This window comes from Chionomys nivalis, chromosome 25 (genome assembly GCF_950005125.1).
Source record: "Chionomys nivalis chromosome 25, mChiNiv1.1, whole genome shotgun sequence".
In the NCBI taxonomy this organism is placed as follows: domain Eukaryota; kingdom Metazoa; phylum Chordata; class Mammalia; order Rodentia; family Cricetidae; genus Chionomys; species Chionomys nivalis.
In genome coordinates, this window is record NC_080110.1 from 19,634,766 (window position 1) to 19,656,135 (window position 21,370).

The 21,370-nt window shown below is 45.3% G+C and overlaps 1 protein-coding gene across 1 annotated transcript in view; it reads left to right on the forward strand.

The window, feature by feature from the left end:
* Positions 1-21,370, forward strand: part of Pawr (pro-apoptotic WT1 regulator) — a 78,393-nt gene that overhangs the window by 39,663 nt on the left and 17,360 nt on the right. Inside the window, exons 3-4 of the mRNA XM_057757868.1 lie at positions 11,488-11,619; positions 18,812-18,846. Coding sequence (XP_057613851.1) covers positions 11,488-11,619; positions 18,812-18,846 — 167 coding nt within the window. The remainder of the gene's footprint in view (positions 1-11,487; positions 11,620-18,811; positions 18,847-21,370) is intronic.

Below are 21,370 nucleotides of genomic sequence, written 5' to 3' on the forward strand. Positions count from 1 at the left end.
CCTATGACAAATACAATGTTTTCTGTTCCAGGACTTAGCTCCAGTGATAGCAGCTATTGTACATTGCTATAGACTGAGTTTTGCACCCCTGGATTTATACGGCCTAAGTACTGAGAGAAGGGGCAGAAGGGGAAAAGAGAATATGTATCCCAAAGATGCACGCGCTCTATGACAAGACCGTGCCAGCTGCAGGGAGCCCTCTGCATGCCACGGGGAGAGTTCTGAGGGGAGCTCACACCTTCTTGCGCTTTCATCTTGGACTTGCAGCTTCCAGAACTGCAAGAAAATAACTTCTGTGGTTTACCTCACACCTGTGGTATTTTGTTTTGGCGGTACTGGGAACACTGTTGCATGTGTTCCATTGTGCTCGTGACTGGGAAGGCAGTCTCTCCCATTAAACATCTCTGCAGCCACGAGACCTCAGTTTTAAATTGTTTGTTCATGAGGGGGTCTCGGTGTGCATCCTAAGCTGGCATCTGACTTTCTGCTTTGTAGCCCGGGCTGGCCTTGAACTCAGTGTGCCTCCTGCTTTTGAGTCCCCGTACAGTGCTGGGATTATAGGTGTAGGACGCCATGCCTTGTTTATTAATTATGCTTTGTCAGTTCTTGATTCCTTCCTTATTATATAGATTTTTTTTTTTTTTTTTTTGGTTTTTCGAGACACGGTTTCTCTGGTTTTGGAGCCTGTCCTGGAACTAGCTCTTGTAGACCAGGCTGGTCTCAAACTCACAGAGATCCGCCTGCCTCTGCCTCCTAAGTGCTGGGATTAAAGGCGTGCGCCACCACCGCCCGGCTATTATATAGATTTTTAAGAATGGCAGCAGATTATAAGAGTCATGCCTTTTCTTACACCGCTTCCTTTATTAAGCAGCCACATAGTGACGGTCTAAGTGACCGCTGTCTTATACCTTAGTTGCGTTTTTTCTTCACGTTCTCCATAATGGCATATTATATACAACACCTGCTGTGTTTGCGACTGCCCCGGTTGGGAACTAGCCTGGTATCAGAAAGCAGTAAATACAGTTTAGTCTAGTAAGTGCCGGTTCGAACCAGGTTACTCTGCATTTAAGTCACAGTCCCATTGCTTATTAGTGATGTGACTCAGGCCTGTCCCGTAGCTCCCTCTAAGTCTGTACAGAAGGGTAATCAGGGCCTGCACATGGGGCTGGGTGATTGAGAGTTACACCCCAAAAGCCCCCGCAAACACCATGCTGCATCTAGATGACATAACTCATACTTGATTGTTCTTCTTCCTCTATGTTAGCTGCTTTGAATAATGTTTCTCTAAAAAATTATTTTCTTTTAATTATCAGGTAACGCTTCCAAAGGCTCGTGTTTATGCTCATCGATGGTATAGTTCTCAACCATAGTCAGATGGCTGTTAATACAGAGATTCACAACCAGCTAAAGTACAGAGGTTAAGAGACGATAGGGCGCGTAGCTCTGAAAGGGACATCAGTATCTTACCCTTCCACATAAGGGCTAGGGGTCATGGAGGAGAAGAGGGTAGACCGATGATGAGACAGACAGACAGCAGAAGACATATACACAGCAATTTTCTGGACAGGACAGTTGCACACATGAGCTGACCTACGGTAGCTGTCGCTGCCAGCTCAAGACAGACACAAGACCGCCACAAGTTCCAGCCAGTCAAAATTCATAGATGGGTCTGGGCTCTCACAAAGTCCCTCAAGCCCTTGACAGTTGGATGCTGCAGGGGGTGGGGGTGGGGCTAACATTTTCTTCACCTGTGGTCCCTGAGCGGCTGCCCATGTTCCCGTGAATACATGATGTTGGGAGAGACAAGTGGTGGTGGGCACATAGGCGGGGTTGGAGGGTGGGGAGTGGAGGTGGCTTGGACCAAAACCCATTATATTCATGGATGAAATTCTCAAACAGTAAAGCTTTATCAGTTACTTTCCCCCCTTAAGAATGAAGGGCACAGCCGGGCGGTGGTGGCGCACGCCTTTAATCCCAGCACTCGGGAGGCAGAGGCAGGCGGATCTCTGTGAGTTCGAGACCAGCCTGGTCTACGAAGCTAGTTCCAGGACAGGCTCCAAAGCCACAGAGAAACCCTGTCTCGAAAAACCAAAAAAAAAAAAATGAAGGGCACACAGGGAGTTTAAGGTTACAGGATAAAGGTGAGCTGAAGACCCAGCATTAAAAGATGGGTATGTTGTATATGACTTAGAGAAAATCGGGCCAAAGCTTCCCATTTCTTTTCCTTTAGTGTCTAGTCAGTTCCCGTGTAATAAATAGGACACGGTGTAGTTTGTTCTGACATCACCCTCTCGGAGGCCTGCAGACCCAGCACTCATCCAAGGTTCCCTATGCAAACTCTTCCTGGGCTTTATGTTCATCCCTATTCTTCTAGGATTCTCTCTCTCTTATACTCAGTCAGAGGGCTGCATATCCAAAGAAGGCAGCTGATGAGGCACATTCTCTGTGGTTCTGTTCTTGGTCTCAGCATGGGTCTAAAGTCTGGGACAGGGAAAGAAGATTCAGTAGATGTAGCCGCATCTTTGCAATCTGCCAAAAAGCGAGGATTGAGAACATAGTTTCTTCTCCTGTTACAAATGCAGCTTTAGGGAGAAACCGTTCGTTTAGTTCACGATTCCAGGTTCCATTCCACTATGGTGGGGAAGTCACGGCGGCTGGAGCTTGCGAGAACTGGCCACGTTCCGTCAACAGTCGAGAGCAGAGGACCCCGAGTTAATGCATGCGTGTGCTCAGCTTGCTCTCGCCGCTCTGAAACAGTCCAGGATCTGCAGCCCAGGGAATGGTGCTTCCTACAGTGTGAGGGTCTCCCCACTCTAATAAAAGTAATCCCTCACAGGAGTATTCCCAGCCCAACCAAATCTCCAATGCCTTGATTCTGGATTGTGTGAAGTTGACAGTTTGGAACTCTCAGTGAGACTATGTTTCATTCTATAGAGACGAGCGAGGGGTACTGTGAAGTATTCGTAGATTATTTTACTTGTGACGATGCTCATTCATTCGCTTAATACTGCCGATGTACCTTTTAGGCTGTAGGCTCTCTGCTAAGTGCAGGTTCACACTCTCCGCCAGTTGTGGTTTAAACTAAGTAGAAGTACATGTTGGGATGAATGACCGCTTTGATGAGGTCCACTCATCTTGAGATGAACGTGTGGAAGGACCTTGAGAAGAGGTTTAGACAGGAACTCTCCTCGGGGGAGTAAGCGGAGAAAGGCTGAGGAGAAGCCGCATAAACCCCAAACCCCAAAGGGCAGAGATTTGTGCTGTGCCAGCAGGGTCCCTTCCCTGTGACCATCTTTCCTGAGTAATACTTACCAAATGATGGTGTTCTCTCAATAACTCTGCCCAGAAGAGCCAGAAGCCATTTGGTTTTGTTTCCAGAAGCATCCGTGTGACGGCAGAGTGATGGCTAAGCTCCCACGGATTCTGAGCCGTCACTCCTCCTGCCCAAGTATGTATACAAATTATCCTGCCAGTGGGTTTTCCACATATTTTTGAATCCTCAGCAAAACATATGGGCTTGGAGAAATCTCAGCATGTGGCTCTCTGCCTTCAGTGCTAGCGGCTTAACCTCTGTCCCCCACAAGGACAATTCTCAGTGCTTTCCCCAACGTTCCCACCCAAGCTGACAAGCCGGGGCTTCTGTAAAATATCACGGCTCCTGCAGCTGATTCTTTAAGCTCCATCTTGACTTAGATCTGATCGCATCCAGCCGGAGTGGTGGCGTGTGACACGGCGGTGAGTCACAGTGACGGCTTCCACTCTGAGACGCATGTTGCTGGGCGTGCCCTTTCTGCTGTGTGCGACGGGCCGCAGGTCCCGTGTGTCCTGAGAGGCCTCAGTGAAATTGCCCAGGGGAACGCTGACAGAGGTTCAGAAGGCCTTTCTTTGTGCAGAAGGGTTTTGTTTTATATTCTGAGGCAGAAGGGGAGAATAATAAGCAAACATTTTTATAGTAAAGTCATCTAAGTTTTTTACACTAAGATCTTGGGAAATATTAAATTGAGGGAATATTCATTCTTATTTATTATAATGGTTCCTGTTTCTTTAGGTATTGCTGAGTATGGACCAAAGGACCCTAACTCAAGCTTGGGTCTGAGGATTAAATTGTTTGATAATATGGAAGGAAGCAGGGTTGTGGAAGGTGTGGGCAGCTGAATGGGACATGCGGTATGCTGTCTGCTCTCGGCTTGTTGTGGGGCTCTCAAAGCCAACCCTGGGGATATTGTGAGACCCTGTGTCAAGGGGGTAAAACTGTTGAAAATGAAGAAATTGAAAAATTGTAATCCAGTTTTGTGTTTGTGTGTGGACAGTGTTGTGTGAGTGTGTGGAGAACAGAAGTCTATGTTGGGGCGTCTTCCTGTCGCTTTCTACCTTATTTTTTGAGACAGGCTTTAGGCTTTCTGACTGAACCTAGAGTTCCTTTAATTTGGTTGGACTGTCCAGAAAGCTGGCGGGATCCTCCAACTTCCCCCCTTCTCCCCCCTCCCCCCGCACACCAGCATCGATGTTGCAGGTGTGTGCCTCCACAACCAGATTTTATGTTGGTGCCGGGGACCGGAACTCAGGCTCCCGTGGTTGTTCAGCAAGCGCTGAATCCACTGAGCCATCGCTCTCAGAATCTGGCACTCTGGGACTGGTTTCCTCTCAGTGAATCAATATGAAGTTCCTACCCTGTGAAGAACTGCACATTTGTGGGTTGATTTAACAGAGAAGTGAAGTGTGATTTCCAGTTGAAACGCATTGGCCACAAGTCTAGAAATTGACGCTCGTACTAACTAGTATTGCTATTGCCATGTTTATGCGCTCAATAGTGTTCTTGGCAGTTACAGTAATCACGACAGCATAACACTGATGGAGTGCTGTGTGTCTGTCGTGCTGGGTGTCCCCTGGGTACGCTTTCATTCACTCATTACAAGGCTGGTGCTGTTTCCATTTAAGAGATGAGGAAAACTGAGGCATTGGGTAATTGAGTGTCCAAGCTGCTAGAAAGTTCAAGATTAACTGTCAAGGTCTGATTTCATCACTGGATTAACCAAACAAAGGCTGTGTGCACTGGACTGTTTGGACATTGAGAGCTAAACGCACCTTTTAGGGCCTTGGCGCTCTTCGATGGCTTTGAGCCTTGCTGCTTTGGGAGCGGAGCTTTCCTTGTGAGAGTCTGACGCTGGCTTTCCACGGCGCTTGTTTAAAGGCCGCCATAGCTGGGTCTAAGTCTGAGTGGCCACTACACGTTGCATTTTTTTGTTAGTTTCTTCTTCAGATGTCTCTTACCGTGAGCTAGAGCTCACTGTGTTTTCCTCTCTGCGGTGTGACTCATGGTGAGGAATTTCTAGGTTGTAAATACCCAGGCTTACTTACCTCCCAACTGGAAAGCCCTGAGACAAGGCTGTTCAGGTTGGAATGTTGCTGTGGGCAACAACATACAGTGTACGAAGTATGCAACACCGAGGAGAGAGGATTTTCCCCTAAAACGAGTCTTGTTCTACAATCTTGACCGCGTTTAGTAACTTAAAAGGAGGAAGACATACCAGTCGGGGAAAGAGTCAGATGTTGCCGGAAAATGCCATTAGCGAAAGCATGTTCAAATGTAATTGCATAGTTAATACCTTGCCTGTCGGGACTTGCTGCCGAGTAACATGTCTGAGCAGTGGAAAGATAGGCAGTGACCTTTCTCCACCTTCGTTCCTAAAACAAGGCAGTCTGGCCTAATGGTGCGTGTCTAAGATACCAGCACTCGGGAGGCTGAAGCAATAGGCTTGCAAAAACTCAAGGCTAGCCAGAGCTAGCAAGGCCCTAAGGATTAAATAAATAAATGGGCGAGTAAATAAGCTTGCTGAAAATATGAATATGAATCATTTTCAAAGGAGATTAGCACTAATGTAATTACAGTTAGTACCAGCTAATTCGAAACACTATAGATTAGTGCCCTTGAAGTCTTAGGGTCATCTTCCTGGCCCAGGCCTTCGGGTCATGTTTGGAAATTCCTACGCGTTTTTATTTAGTTTTTTTTTTTTTCCATGTTCCTTCTAGGATTTATCCTAAGCTTCCTGTGTATGTTCGTTCTCCTTATTTTTTTTCTGCTCATCACAGTAGGGTGTTGTCCGGGTCAATCTGGATTCTTCTTGAGAGCTTTAGTCCAAGGCGTTTCATCTGCCCTATGTCCTTCGGGTCCCTCTGCTTACTTACCTTGTGTTTCACCAGTATTGCAAGTCCTCAACCACGGTCCTCGTTCCCCCGTTGTTGAACTTTACTCTTAACACTAGTGAGAGTAGGAGTTGTCTCTGTGTTTCTCCGTGTTTCTCTCCTCCGTCCAGTGAGCATCTGTGTTTGCTCTAAGTCTACCCATAACCCATGTGATCTTTGATCTTCTTACTTTCAATTCACTGCTAACCTGTATAACCACAACCCTCTTTTGTAGCTGCTGATGGTCCCCATTTTACAAGGTTACACCCTAACGAGGATTGCCCCGGATTTTCTCTGAGTAATTTATTCGTTAACCGAAAGATACCAAGGAATTCAAATGGGAAAAATAAGTTGGCTAGCGAAGAGGAAGGAAGATTTAGCAGTGAATCATAAAGAGTGGAACTGGCAGGTGCTTGTAGATGTTGTTAACCCACAATGGTGAAAGCGGTGTCCCCTGTACATTACTGTAGAGAGACCAGTGAGAGCGAATAGAAAGTGAAAAATATACTCGTGTAAAAATACGTGATAAAGATGTTTTTTTTCCCCCTTCGAGACAGGATCTCACTATGTAGCTCTGACTGTCCTAGAACTCACTGTGTAGACCAGGAGGGCTGTGCACTTACAGAGATCCACCTGCCTCTGGCTCCCAGGTGCTGGGATTAAAGGTGTGTGCCACTGCACCCCACTTGGCGGTACCATTTTGAGTTGAGGGTAAAGAGATGAACGGAGATCCTTTGGGTGAACTTGAGGCATGCTGGGCTTTTGTGGGTACCCTTACTTCCACAGCCTCCCACCAGTACCACAGCTTTGGATTGTTCATGACAAAACAGTTATTATTGGGGGGGGGGCGACCAATATATTCCAAGATCGTTATATAATAAATTTAATTTCATGAATATGATAGCGAACATTAGGAAACATGTGGTCGATTAGATCTTTAAGTTGGAAACCGTGGCATAAAGCCACAGGAGAAAATGTCTGACAGTTAACAACGCAATGGTAAAATGGGCAGAGACCCTTTCCAGATGTGATACACACACTTTCCTCTCATCGCATCATATGAAGAGCCTCTTAGAGGCCCAGAATGTGAATAATAGTCGAGAGGATATTGGCTAAGAAAATCAAGATGTATGAAGAGATTTCCTAAAGCCAATAAAATTATGACAGAACTTTACCCTGCTAAGTGAGGTTCATTGAGACCATTATTTTCCTAAAGTGTTTAGAGAAGGTAAAACAGTAGCTGTGGTCATCCTCATGGTCATCCTCATGGTCATTGTCATGGTCGTCGTCATCTCCCTGTCAGGCAACCTTCTGTAAGATTTCTGGAATGGAAATTGGTGGCATATTTAAAGAGCTATGGAACTTGCAGATACATCCAAATATTGAGAGGAGGGGCTATTTAGCTACACAGACAGACAGGAGTGGACAAATTGTCTGTAGTTGCAGTATGTGCAGTGCACTGGCCAGGCTCTGTGCTGCACACAATGAGACCACGTTAGCCCATTGCCAAGCGGGGCTCCCCTCGCCTGCCTAGAGAGGACGCTGTGGGAAGGCTTGCACCTCGTGAACCGCAGTGTAAACACAGGAAGTTTTTCTTTCTCATCTCTGTTGTTCAAGGGTTTTTATAATGTGGGTTGATTGACTTAAGTTATTAGGGGAGGTGTCACCTTGTTGTTTAAAAGCTACCCAACTCAAGGTTATTATTTTTGTTCAAATACGCGATAGAGCATTCTTATGATAGAATATTTCTATTTGGGTGGCTTTCAGGACTTTAGCCCTGAGATCTGGTGACAGGACAGTGAACGGGGCTGAAGTGTTTGTCACGGAATCGTGAGATGTCAGTGGTAGAGAAAGTTGGTTTAAAAATGGAGAAGAATCCTAATACATGAACTGGCTTTGTGGGAGCTTAGCCTGTTTTGATGCTCACCTTCCTGGGCCTGGATGGAAGTGGGAGGACCTTGGTCTTCCTGTAGGGCAGGGAATTTGGACTGCTCTTCAGTATCGAGAGGGAGGGGGAATGGACTGGGGGGAGGAGAAGAGGAGTGGGGATGGGGGAGGGGAGTGGGGGGAGGGGGCAATGTGTGGGAGGAGGGGAGGGAAATGGGAAACGGGGAGCAGTTGGAAATTTTAATTAAAAAAGAATAAAAAAAAATGGAGAAGAGTGAAGTTCTGTTTGTGTTCATGTACCAAATGCGTTGCACTTGGTTCACGGTGGTGTGTAGGTGTGCACAGTGGCCCAGAATAGGTGACCTCATATGGGTCACCTCTGCCCTTCTCCACCGTATTCCCTTGAGACAGTGTTCCTCGCTGACCCCAAAGCTAGACTGGCAGCCAGCGAGCCCCAGCACCCCTCATGTCTCCGACCCCTCACAATGCTGGGGCTACCGGTGCTCATATGACTATAGCTGACTTTGTAGATGGGTGCTGGAGACTTGAACTCAAGCCCCTGCAACTTATATAGTGTGCACCCTTGCCCATCTAACATCCTCCCAGCCCCAAATAAGATTTCCGTTTTTCAGATCCTGTGTCTCAAATAGAACAGCTTAAAGGTTTTTAGAATATCTGTAGACAATAGATCTGGACTGGTTGCCAACCGGTTCTAAAGAGTTTGTAAAGAATCATATAATCAGTCCCTTTTGGAAGCTGCCTGCAAGGTAGGGGTGCAGTCTCCTACGGAGATGCCAAGTGTGAAGGACTAGGTACCCGGCAGCAGGGAAAAGGATGCTCTGTGGGAAGATGCACAGAGTTCTGATGGCGTTAGCTTTGGCTTCGCGGTGTGACTCGCCTAGATGATTCATTATTAAGCACGTACTGGATGCTTCACTTTAGATTTTAATTTGATAGCGGTGGGGATGGTCTGCAGTTCCTAAGGGGGCAGCAGAGGAAGGGGGAAGGCGCCGAGTCTCAGAAAATAAGCATGAACAAATGAGCATCCAGTGTTCAGAGAGGCCATGGCCACCTGCCTCAACTTTGGCTTTTTACCTGTACACACCTGTGATTTAGAATTCTGACTTTGAATCCTGATAATAAGCTTGGGAACTTTTGCTGTTGTTGCTAACAGAGCGGAAGACCACAGATGGGATTACTTATTCCTGGAACTCGCTCTGCAGACCGGGCTGGCCTCAAACTCGCAGATCCACCTGCCTCTGCCTCCCAAGTGTGGGTCCTGAGTGCTGGGATAAAGGCGTGCCCCACCATGCCTGGCCCTCTCCCTGAGTCTTTTACTGTTTCTTTTAAATACTTTATTTATTCTTATTTTATGTGCATTGGTGTTTTGCCTACATACATGTCTGTGTGAGGATGCCAGGTCCCCTGGAACTGCACCTACAGACAGTTGTGAGCTGCCATGTGGGGGCTGGGAATCGAACCTGGGTCCTCTGAAAGAACAGCTGAGCTATCTCAACAGCCTGAATCTTTTGCTCTTGCTTGTTAGCCTCCTCTGTGCACTGAACTGTTGGTATTGCTTCAGTGTGCATTGCTGTTGTGTTGGGCAGGTATTATTCCTTGTGTTTATCAAAAAGAAGTCTTCGGGAACTTTAATAATACATAAATAAATCATTTAAAATGGTGATAGTTGCTTCCTTCCTGACCCTTGAGTGAGTCCTCTAGTCATCTGAGCTGTTTTGTTACCCAGCTCTCTTCCAGAACATGATAGATGGCATCACTCTTTTGAGTCTGATTTTACTCTTGAATGTTGTTGGTATTTTGTCATTAGCTCTGATAGTGTCTGTTGGTTTAAGAAAGTCTTTACACACACACACACACACACACACACACACACGCACGCACGCCAATTTGGGCCATGTATTGATATTCCAAGTCCTGTAACAGCTTTCTGAGCTTCTCAGGTTATTTATTGTGTTTCTTGGAGATGAGAGAATACACTTTTCCAGTTCTTGCCTCAAGAGCTTGCAGGCTAACCTGTGGGTTCTAGCAGAAGCCACTGGTCTCCTGGCTTGGAGTCGAGGCGCAGACTCACAGCAGTTAGAGTAGCACAGAATCAAACTTTTCCTCACCCCAGTCCTCACCGGCTGGTCTGCTGAGCTGCAACTCAATCCTACCTGTGTTAGCACTCTGCAACTCTCCAGAAGGATCTAGATGCTCTCTGTCATCTCATTTGCTGTCTGGTCTGTTGCCAGACTCCTCTCCATCCAGACAGATGTCTTTCCAAGTCTCTTCCGGTCCACTTTGTCTTTGAATTGCCCTTGAAGCTAGCAGCTCCTTCCCCTTCACCACATTCTCTCTCCCCGTCTCCTAGTGGCTTTTCTTAGCACAGTGACCTATTCTGATCCTACAGGTAGATCCTGGTGTCTCCCTGCCATCCTGGGTTTTGGTCATTGTCCTAATGCCTTTATGGGCAATGCCTATAGACATGAGTGTTTGGATCTCAGAGAGAAGCTAAGGGGGTCAGCGTTTGGGTTAGATGTGTGCCCTGAGCAGCTCATAGCCAATGCTGTAATAGCATAAAGGGTAGGGATTTGTCTCAGTTTGGTTTCCTTGTGGCAGGTCTGGAGATAGATAATCGCTGCTGTTGACTCAGCTCTTAGTAACCCTCTAGTAAGCATCTTCAGTGCGCTGTTCTCACCATCTGAATTCCCCTTTGTCCAGATGTGTACTTCCAAATTATACTATCCTTGAAATTGCTAGTTGTTCCAGAGCCTTGGCTCCCACGTGAAAATACTCTTTCTTTATGTCCCTATAGGCAGTGTGAAGGTAGAAAATGACCTTATGGCTAACACACACACACGCCTTCCTTACTGAACTATAAATTCCATGCTTATAGTGTTGTCCTCTACTGAGTGCCATGTTAAATGAATGGTAGAGAATGGATGAGCAATCTCTTGAGAAACTTGTCACTGGTATTTAGAGCTTTATGTTGTCATGGGTGAGACTATAAATAAGTTGGAATTTAGGAGACGATTTAATTTATAGGAATTGCTAAAAAGAAATCTCTATCGTATGAACGTAATTTGTGACTACATACAGATTTTCTTTCGTTTTTGTTTTGCTTGCTTGTTTGGTTTTTGTTTTTCAAGACAGGATTTCTCTGTGTAGTCCTGGCTGTTCTGGAACTCACTCTGTAGACCAGGCTGGCCTCAAACTCAGAATCTGCCTGCCTCTGCCTTTGAGTGCTAGGACTAAAGGCCTGCGCCATCACCATCCAGCTTCATACACACACACACACACACACACACACACACACACACACACATATATTTTAATGCTAGTCATTGTGCTTTTAAATACTGGAAGGCATTCTGCTACTTATGTGGAGCATGAAATTGAGACTGTACTTTCTCTCAGTGCTTAGATGAGTACGAAGATGACGAAGCCGGCCAGAAAGAGCGGAAACGAGAAGACGCCATCACACAGCAGAACACCATTCAGAACGAAGCTGCGAGCCTCTTAGACCCAGGCACTTCCTACCTGTCCCAGGTGAGCGTTTAAAATGACCAGGAAGCTGCTGATTATTTGAGCAACCGTATTTAAACTGTTCTTAATAATCTTTCTAGTCCCATTGTGGTAACATCAGTCTGACTCCAGCATTTCCTGTGGGTTTAACCACCGATCTCTCTTCTGTCCAGACTTACTGACTTGATCGTTGTTTGGCGCTAGGCTGACTTTTGGATCCTACTGCATTGAAGAAAAAATGTGACCTGGCTTTCCCAGTCAACTGTGTAGACATGATACAGTGTTATGCAGCAGGCAGTACTGTGGATAATGTCATTTTAAGAGTTCCCAGAAACACTTGCATTTCTGTACAGTTTAAAATACGTTAGGTAATAAAACCTAATTCAGTTTCTCTTTAGTTGTTTACTCTGACGATGAAACAAATCACCCTGTAAAATAGTTTTTGGGTGCGTCTCGGGACCCAGAATCCACTGCCCTGTTGTGTCTGTCTCTCATCTCTAGAATCAGTTATGTCAAGTGTGTTTTGAAATGTTATTGGTGTAATTCATCCTGGTCTTGTTCATTTTGTGACATTTTAAGTCTGCCTGCCTACCCTTCCACTCCCCTTCTTTACCCATCTTTTTCTCCTCCTCCCTCTCTGTGCTCGCTCGCGCTCTCTCTCTCTCTCTCTCTCTCTCTCTCTCTCTCTCTCTCTCTCTCTCTCTCTCTCCTCCTATTTCTCTCTCCATACCTGTGTGTACATGCACAGGGCAGAAGGTATAACTCACCCCAGATGTCATCCTCCAGATACTGTCTGCTTCTTTTTGAGACAAGGTCTTTCAGTGTCCTGGTACTTGCCACGTAGACGAGACTGGCTAGTGAGTCATTCTTAGGGATCCGCCTGTCTCTGCCTCCTTACACCTGGGATTATAAACATGAGCCACACACCCCAGCTTTTCTTTCTTTAAAACAGGGTCTTATGACCTAGGCTGGTCTTGAACTTGCTGTGTATTCTCAGTGATTCTCCTGTCTCTGCCTTCCCAGGGCTGCTGTCAAGCAGTTTGCATCCCAAGGACATTATGTGTTTTCAGAGTTCCAGTCTGCTCTTCCCTTCCCTCCTCTCCTCTTTTGTCCCCTCCCCTTCCTTTCTTTTCTCCCTCTTGTCTCTAGAAACTTCAACATCTTGAGGCTGCTAATCGCAACCTTAATTGCAAGGATGACCTTAAACCTTGGTCTCCCTTCTCAGACAGCAGAGTGCTAGGATTTCAGGTGCTGGTCTATGAACCCTTTATGCTTGGTAGGCAAAGTGATCTCCCAAGTGAGCTACATCTCCAGCCCCTAGTCTTGATTTTCTAAATTTATTTTATTAACATACGACTTTAAAAGGCATTTTGGAGGACCGCACGCCTTTCTGGGCTTAACTGATGGAAAGATTAGAGACATACCTGTTTGCTGTTTTTCAGTGTTATGAAGACATTTGACAGAGTGGGATGGCTATTTAGAAACGGTTAGGAACTACAGGTACGAGCTTCTCTTTCTTCCCTAAGGCTGAAGTTACTGACACAGAGACTCATAGAATGACGGGGTTCCTCTTTGCCCCTCATCCCTCCCCCCCCAAGTTGCTACCACTGTCCATAATAATCATCGCAGCTCTGTGGAAAGCAGTGCCCTGTCCTAATGCGAAACACACTATTTCTCTCGATTGTGTGTGACTGGGCATAATCTAAGATACCTTTGGACTTCTTTGTTTAGCAAAACTGAAATTCAACCTGGTCCTCTTTTGGTGATGACCTCCACACGATGAAGGGTTAACTTACTGTGTTGGAGAAAATACACCATTGTCATTGAAAGTCTAGACCGGGGTTCAGTTCTTGCCCATCTCCTTACTCTGGACACTTTAAGAGCAAAGGCATGCTAACATAATATCAGGCAGTGTCTGTAGACATGGGGCCGATTTCTTTCAATAGAAAAAGGCTCTGTCAGCTGCAGGCTGGTTATTTCCAGTGTGTGCATACATGCTAGCATGGACTTCCAGCTCAGCCGAGCTGGCCCTCAAGAGTTCACTGCCCTGATGCATCTGTCTTTGTTTAACTCTGAGCTCTTCCCAGGCCCGCTCTTCGTTTCTTCAGTCTCTCTCTGCCTGTTTGTTTTATTAGTAATTGGGATTAAAGGTTGGTCACTCGCTGGTGACCTTGGCTTCAAATGTATTTTGCCAGGCTGTTTGCTTAGCATGAGAGTGAAGCTAAGTCTTCTCCGTGGGCCTCCCTAATTGCCTCATCAGAAGTGGCAGCGGGAACAGGAAATGCCCTGTCTACATCGCTGACATCTCTTTGAGCGTCAGTCTCCCTTTGCAGGTCCCTTTTGCTTCGAAAGGACTAGCATTCACAGCACCAACATCTAGAGGGTTGGTGTGGGGAGGAAGGAGGGAGATGGGAACAGTCTTAGCATCATTGGTTGTTTTATTTTAATAGGACCAAGAGAAAGGCTACATGTTGGCGTTGTCTACAACTCTGAGCCACTCAAGGAGATAGGTCTTTAGAAATAAAGACAAATGCCAATAGGAGTTTGGCTTGATATGGTAGGGAAGGCCGCCTATTAGTTTCCTGGTTGCCCAGACTCCCGAAATAACCACACAGAAATTGTACTAATTAAATCACCGCTTGGCCAATTACTTAAGCATATTGCTAGCTAGCTCTTACATCTAGAATTAACCCATCTCCATTATTTTATATTTTACCATGAGGCTCGTAGCCTACTGGTAAGGTTTCAACATATCTGTCTCTGGCGGTGGCTCCATGGCTTCTTCCGAACTCTGCCTTGATCTCCCAGCATTCACTTTAGTTTCCCCCTTCTACCCTATCAGGCCAAGCCAGTTTTTTATTAACCAATGGTATTCACAGCATACAGAGGGGAATTCCATAGCAGCTTGACAGCGTGCTTTGTGAGTGGTTAGGATAGTTTATTTCTGGTTTAAATTTCTAATGTAATACCGACAATGGTAATAGAATGTGAAGAATGAAACACGTTCTTATTCTTAGCTGTGGCTTCCTACAGCTTTTAAACGTGGTCAAGCCAGCTTTTTAAACGCTTTCGGAGTAAGTTAAATTTAGAAAATAATAGAACATAGAAAGAAATGGTGCATGGCGTGGTTAAGTTCCTTTATGTTTGCTATTTTCTATGAGTTACTGAATCTTACGCTTTTAATGTTTTGAAGGAGTATTATCACGTGACACAGAATTCAAAAGGTATAACTGTGTGATTAGAAGCTGTCAACTACCTGGCTGCCTTCCTGGTGGCTACTAGTATTTCTTTTCTACATATAACTTCAGAACTAACCTACAAATGAAGCTACCTCCTTCTGTCCATCCATCTGTCCATCATCCATCCATCCATCCATCTATCTCTTTTTGGATGCAAAGTGTTCTTCAAAAAAAAATGGCATGTATGCTAAAGATTTTGTCCCATAGCACTGTTCAATTATGACTTTGACTTCATCAAAGGATCGATCTATTGGTGGGTACATAATCGGATGGCGTTATGCAATATGGTTCCTAGTCCAAAAGGGGGGGCCGTATCCTTTCTTCAACCTTTATGAAGTAGGCGGTGGTGGCGCACGCCTTTAATCCCAGCACTCGGGAGGCAGAGGCCAGCATATCTCTGTGAGTCCAAGGCCAGCCAGGTCTACAAAGAGCTAGTTCCAGGACAACTAGGGCTGTTACACAGAAAAACCCTGTCTCAAAAGAGAGAAAGAGAGAGATTTGCCTGTTTGTCCTCAGTGGTGTTTCCTGAGTGGGCATCAGTAATTTTTATTCCAGAACAGTCTCAGCTTGCTTGCTGCAAAATGGCAAGGACATACAGAAAACATTTTCCTTCTAAAACTGTTCCCTGGATACTTTGTGTTCCCAACAACAAAGCCTACCGAGTGACCACATCGCTTCACTCATACCCAGGCCTCATTAAAGCTTTCCAGTGGCCCCAGTCGTGTCCCAAGGCAGAGCAGAGGAATGCAGCTCAGCATCATGTGCTGCTGTCACTTGTCTGTGACTGTCCCTCAGTCCGAAAGCGCCCCGTCGGCTTCCCGACCTTCCCCATCCCTAGCCCGTTCGAAGATTTTTAAGACCACGGATGAATTGATGACATAAACCAACAATTTGGGTTGTGTCATGTTTACTTATAGGAAACTCAAGTCTGTTAAAAAAAAAAATAAAAATTAAAAAAGAAGAAGAAGCAGAGAGAGTTTCCTGCACTCAAACTGCCTGTAGAAAGAGCAGTTGAACTTGATTCTCATTTTGGGAGTTCCAGGGACCCTGTAATGAGATCCTGTGACAAACCCCAGGTCTGTCACACAACCGATTTCAAGTCTCCTTTTCCTGACATAATCTTCCTTGCAAGGGTGTTGTTTATCCTGCTAAAGGGCTGGGGAATACCAGTGCAGGGCTGCGAGAATGTTGGCAAAGCGCCAACTGTTTTGTCTAAGTTTGAATCAAACCCTGGCTTTCGCCGGAACATAGAGCAGTCAATCAGGGCACCTCAGGCGCACAGTCCTCACAGGTGCCGAGGCAGTTGAGGGCCTGTGGTGTGGAATCAGGTGGGAAGCATACGTGAAACGAGATCAGGGGAACGCAAGCCCCGGGAGATTAGTTCACACACAGAGTGGACTTGTCGAGTTTAGCAGTAATTACTATGGTTATTGACGAAGCGCCCTGGTAATTATAAAGTTAGTTAGCTCCTCCGCTCGGGAATTACGTGTGGTCATGGGAATGAAATTTCGAACTACCAGGTCTCAGGTAGAGTTTATATTTGTGTAGAAGTCCATTCTTACATAGAGGAACAGTGGACTGTCCCCCTTATAAAAGAAGCGTGGTGCGCTTACACGGGTAGCTAGAGTTTATGTATCTGTTCTTTCTTGTTATTCTCTGGAGATACTAGCTTTTAGAAACAGAGAATCTGTTTTTACTTAATCACCACATTAAAGCAAAAGACGGTCCTTCCTCATTTTGGGGGATGCTGCTCTAATGACAGACGGAGAAGAAATGTCACAAACATCTGGCCAAGGTTTTGTTGCTCTCTCTGCATTAAGGCCATCTGATAGCCAGGCGGCTAGTGAAGATGGCTTCGCAGTAGACATCACAGGAGGCGTCCCCGGAAGTAATCTGAGTTCTGTTCATGGGGATCAGTCCCACCCAGACTCTCCAGGATCCAGTCAGTTGAATTTTTTTGTATCCCTGACTGATAAAGTTCCCAGTGCTTGGGGTTTTGTTGATTTTGTTGGCTTTATTTTGCTTTCCTGTGATATCAGACTGCCTAAAGTGACTTCTAGATGAGGGGCAGGGACAAGCTTCCAGAGGCTTCTAGTTTATTTAAGAAATAAGGAATAGAAATGAAACATCGAACCATCAAGATAAAGGGTATCTTTTCGTGGTTTACACCGTTTTAGTGAGAATTGATTGGGAGTGGTTAACGTATATGGGGAAAGTTGATAAAGATTTTTATACCCCACTGAGCTTTCTGAATCTTTACCAACTTGGCACTGCAAGCCTGTTGTGCCAATTGCACCACTCTCTTAAACCGTATAATCCCACAATACAATGGGCATTGCTGCTGCTTCCTCTTGGGGCACTGGGAGAAACCTGAGCCTATAGTCCCAGCTGCCTGCTGAGTGGTATGTCTGGTTGCAAGGTGGCTTAGCTCTTCCTCCTGAACGGTTAGCCGGGGACTGCGGCCAGGGTTGCTATGCTGTGGAGTTAATGGCAGTCACTCGTTAGGGTTTCGCTGTGGAGCTGGTCAGCTCATAAAGCGAGCTCATTCCTTCACCTTAACCAGACCAGAAATTCTTTAGTTATATAATCTCCCTTAGCCGTAACACTACTGTCAGTTTGAAAGGGGCTCACACTTAAATTTGACATGTTTTATTAAGATGGAACTGAAAAAGGATGCGAGGAGCCCCGACTCATCACCATTTCTGCCTACTGATTTGCACAGTAATGTCCCACCCAAGTTAATGTTAACCTTCAGCAGTCTGTCTGTCTCCTCTTTTTTATTTTTGTAGCTTAGCATCATCGCGGTAATATGTACTTTTCTCACTTTTTACTTTTAGCTGTACTTTTAAAAAGTTAATCTCTCTCTTGTTTCTTTGTTTCTGTCTCTCTCTCTCTGGTGAGTTTTAGGTCCTTTTAAGTTTTATTATTTATTTATGTGTATGTATATATCTGTGTAAGTACAGCTACAAAGGTCAGAAGAGAGTGCCCAGGAGCTGGGATTACGTAGATGGTTGTGAGCTGCTGGTTGGGAGCTGGGATTTGGACTCTAGTGCTATAGGAGCAGGTAGTGCTCTGAGGACTGAGCCACCTCTCCTGCCCTATTTGCTTATTTGGTTTTGTTGTTTGTTATTGTTTTTGTTTGTTTGTTTTTTGGAACAGGGTCTTTCCATGTGGTTCTGGATGTCCCAGAACTCGCTCTGTAGGCCAGGCTGACCTCGAACTCACAGAGATCCTCCTGACTCTGCCCTTCTGAGTGTTGGGATTAAAGGCATGAGTCACCAGACTGACTCCATTTTTGCTGTTGTTTTGTTTTTTAAAATGAGAGCATCATAAAAGACAGGGAAATTAAGACAATAATAATTGTCAGGTTGGAGAAGCACCTAAGAGGGACAGCATGCTTGCTTAACTGAATCCCAGGGATTGATTTCCCTGCCATAATCTGGGTATAATGATGAACATGTATAATCCCAACACTCAGAGGCGGAGGCAGGGAGATGAAATGTTTAAGGTTATCCTCAGCCCTTAGTTAGTTCCAGGCCAGCCTCGTCTATGTGAAACAGAAAGAAAGAAAGAAAGAAAGAAAGAAAGAAAGAAAGAAAGAAAGAAAGAAAGGAGGGAGGGAGGGAGGGAGGGAGGGAGGGAGGGAGGGAGGGAGGGAGGGAGGGAGGGAGGGAGGGAAAATTTTAACAATTTTTTTGAATACTCATGCTATACCCCATATTTGTTTAAGATATTTTGGGCTGGAGAGATGGCTTAGCCCTTAAAGGCTAGGCTCACATCCAAAATCTTTCCGTATTTAAAACATGGTTGGTTTGGGCTGAAAAGCTAAGCTCAGGTTTGATCAGCGGTGTGACGTGTTCCTAAGCACGAGTGCGACTGCTCGACACAGTTCTCCCGCAGCTGCTCTTCTGCTGTTCCGCAAGCTGTCGTTGGGTCCTGACGCACACACAGCTGACTTCTTCTCTTTCCCTTTGCAGGACCCGTCAAGAACAGTTCCAGGCAGATACAAGAGGTAAGAGTCTTGAATTTGTATCTTACAGGCTTGAGGCTACTGCCTGTCTTGATGCTGACTCGACTCACTAGAACTGCTTTGCGTCACTGTCTTCAAAAGCAAAAAACCAAAACCTGGATATTGTGTTTTTTTAAAAGAATTTCCCTTGTAGACAAAAGTCTAGCCTCGGTCAGCCCCGGCTTGTTTCTGACCTATCCCAGAACCTTTGAAAGCCATCTACACTGTGAATCTTCATGGGTTTGACATAGAAACTTAGAATTGGTTTTCCTTCGTGCAGTTACACACTGACAATACAAAGAGACCACGTGTGATGCCACAATGCCATAAACTCATTGGCTTAAACAAGAAAACTGGGGAGCCAGCCTTCCCGGATGGTGGTGGCGGCAGTGGTGACAATGGCATTGGTGGCAGTGGTATATGCTGGGGAATGGTTTGCTCTTGGTCATCTTCCTGTGTTGGAATCAAATTCTCTGTCCTTATATGGGCACTGACTACACTGTGAAGGTGTCCAACCCCCATGACCCTAATTATTCCCCAGAGGCATCCTCTCCACAGCTGTCACATGGGCAGTCAGGGCTTCTGTGCCTGTTGGATGCACTGTATCATGTCACCTTCTTCCCTGTGGGGACCACAAAGGCTGCAGAGTGTGCTCTAATTAGATAAGGGTTTTGGTGAGATGTTAAGATGTTCGTGTGGCTCTCATAGTTGGCTTATGTGGTAGATACACTATCTGCTGGCATTTTATAGATAAAGGAGGGGGGGTTATAAAGTAGAATATGTTCTTCAGAATACAAACCATTCGGATAGCATATATCAGATTTGAGTTCAGGCGGTCTCACTCCAGCTCATACACTTACTAAATACAAAAGATCATCTGTCAAGACTTACACATGTAAAACCTTTGCTTTTGGCTATTCATATGTTAAAGTGTAAGACATTTGCTAATAAGAACTCTCAGTTTTATTACCAAGCAAGCAAAGTAAAATGTGATTGTGTTTTTACCTTTGGTGCCATCTGTGAGAAGGGGAGGGACGAGAGGCCCGGTCTGGCAGGAGTTGAATTAGCCCACCCCGACATCCGTGACCCACCGGTAGTTCTTGGTGTTTACTGTTGCTTTTATTTCCGTGTCTGCATGTGCCTATAATGAAACGTGCTTCTTAATATGGAGCTGAGTAGTTTTTATTTACCGTGACTAGATTGATCCAAACAGAATAAATTTTCTTTTGCCAGAAACCATGGCCAAGTGGCTTTGACCTCTGAACCATTCATAGACATATTTCCAGAAAAAGAAAATTTACCATCATTGTTTTGTTTGTTTGGAAAACAAAGATAAAATGGGATAGCTTATCAACTGTGTTATAAATATGTAATTCTAATCAAAATTTAAATTATAAGTGGCACTTTTATATTTGTGTTCTTGAATCAGATTCAGTGAGGGAGAGAATGCTTAATTTCCGAGAGATGGCTCACAGTTGAGAGTGAGGACTGCTTTTGCAAAGGATCAGAGTTCAGTTCCTAGCACCACATCAGGGGACTCACAGCTGCTGGTAGCTCTAGCTCTGTCACCCTCTTGTGACCTCTAAGGGTACTGCACTTATGCATGCACACACATACACACAGACAGACACACACAACACGGATGCACAAACACACAAATAACACAGATGCACACACAGAGACACACAACATGGATACACAAACACAAACTCAACACAGAATGACACACAGAGACACATACAACGCAGATGCACACAGACAGATAAAGACAGACACACACACAGTAACAATAAACCATCCTCTTCAGTGCTGTTATCAAATCATTGTGTTAAATTAGTAAGAAATCGTTTCTCGTGGTATGTATTTTTAAGGTTTGAAACCATTATTTTCTGTGTGACATGCTCATCTGCCTGCATTCTTATTTTTGTGACCTAAAGTATGTGATTTGTTACTTTTCAGCTTTCAAAGGTTTAGCCCTGTTTAGTATTACTAAGAATACTTTTAAATAACTGAAGGACGGGAATGGCAAGTTTGAGGCCAGCCTGAGCTATTTAGTGAGAACCTGCTTAAATGAGTCAATAATGAAATTTAAATTTGTAGTAATTTTTCATTGAGGTATAGTGACTACTTTAGTAATGGTCTAAGAAGCGCAGTGTAGAGCTGAGAGTATATATCTGAAATTAACCGTTCTTTAGCTCCCAGGACTATCTGTCACCGTCTGTCAGCAGGTCGTTACCTCACTAATCTGTCAGCAAGTTGTAGCAGCGATCAGAGAACGGGAGTCTCTTAACGAGGGTGTCTCCTGACAAATGGGGATGACAGAAATGAGGAATGGTCTGAGAGATAAAATGCTGCCATCACGTTAGACAGTCTTTTCTGTAAACCAAATGGCTTGTACGGACGCACAGTTGGCACCGACGCGGGAAAGTCTCTAGGGTTTTCCAGTCTCTGGCCCTGCATGCTCTTCTCTCTCACCGCTTGCACGCCCCTTGTCTCCTACGAATGTTGAGAATGCAGGTGTTTAGCT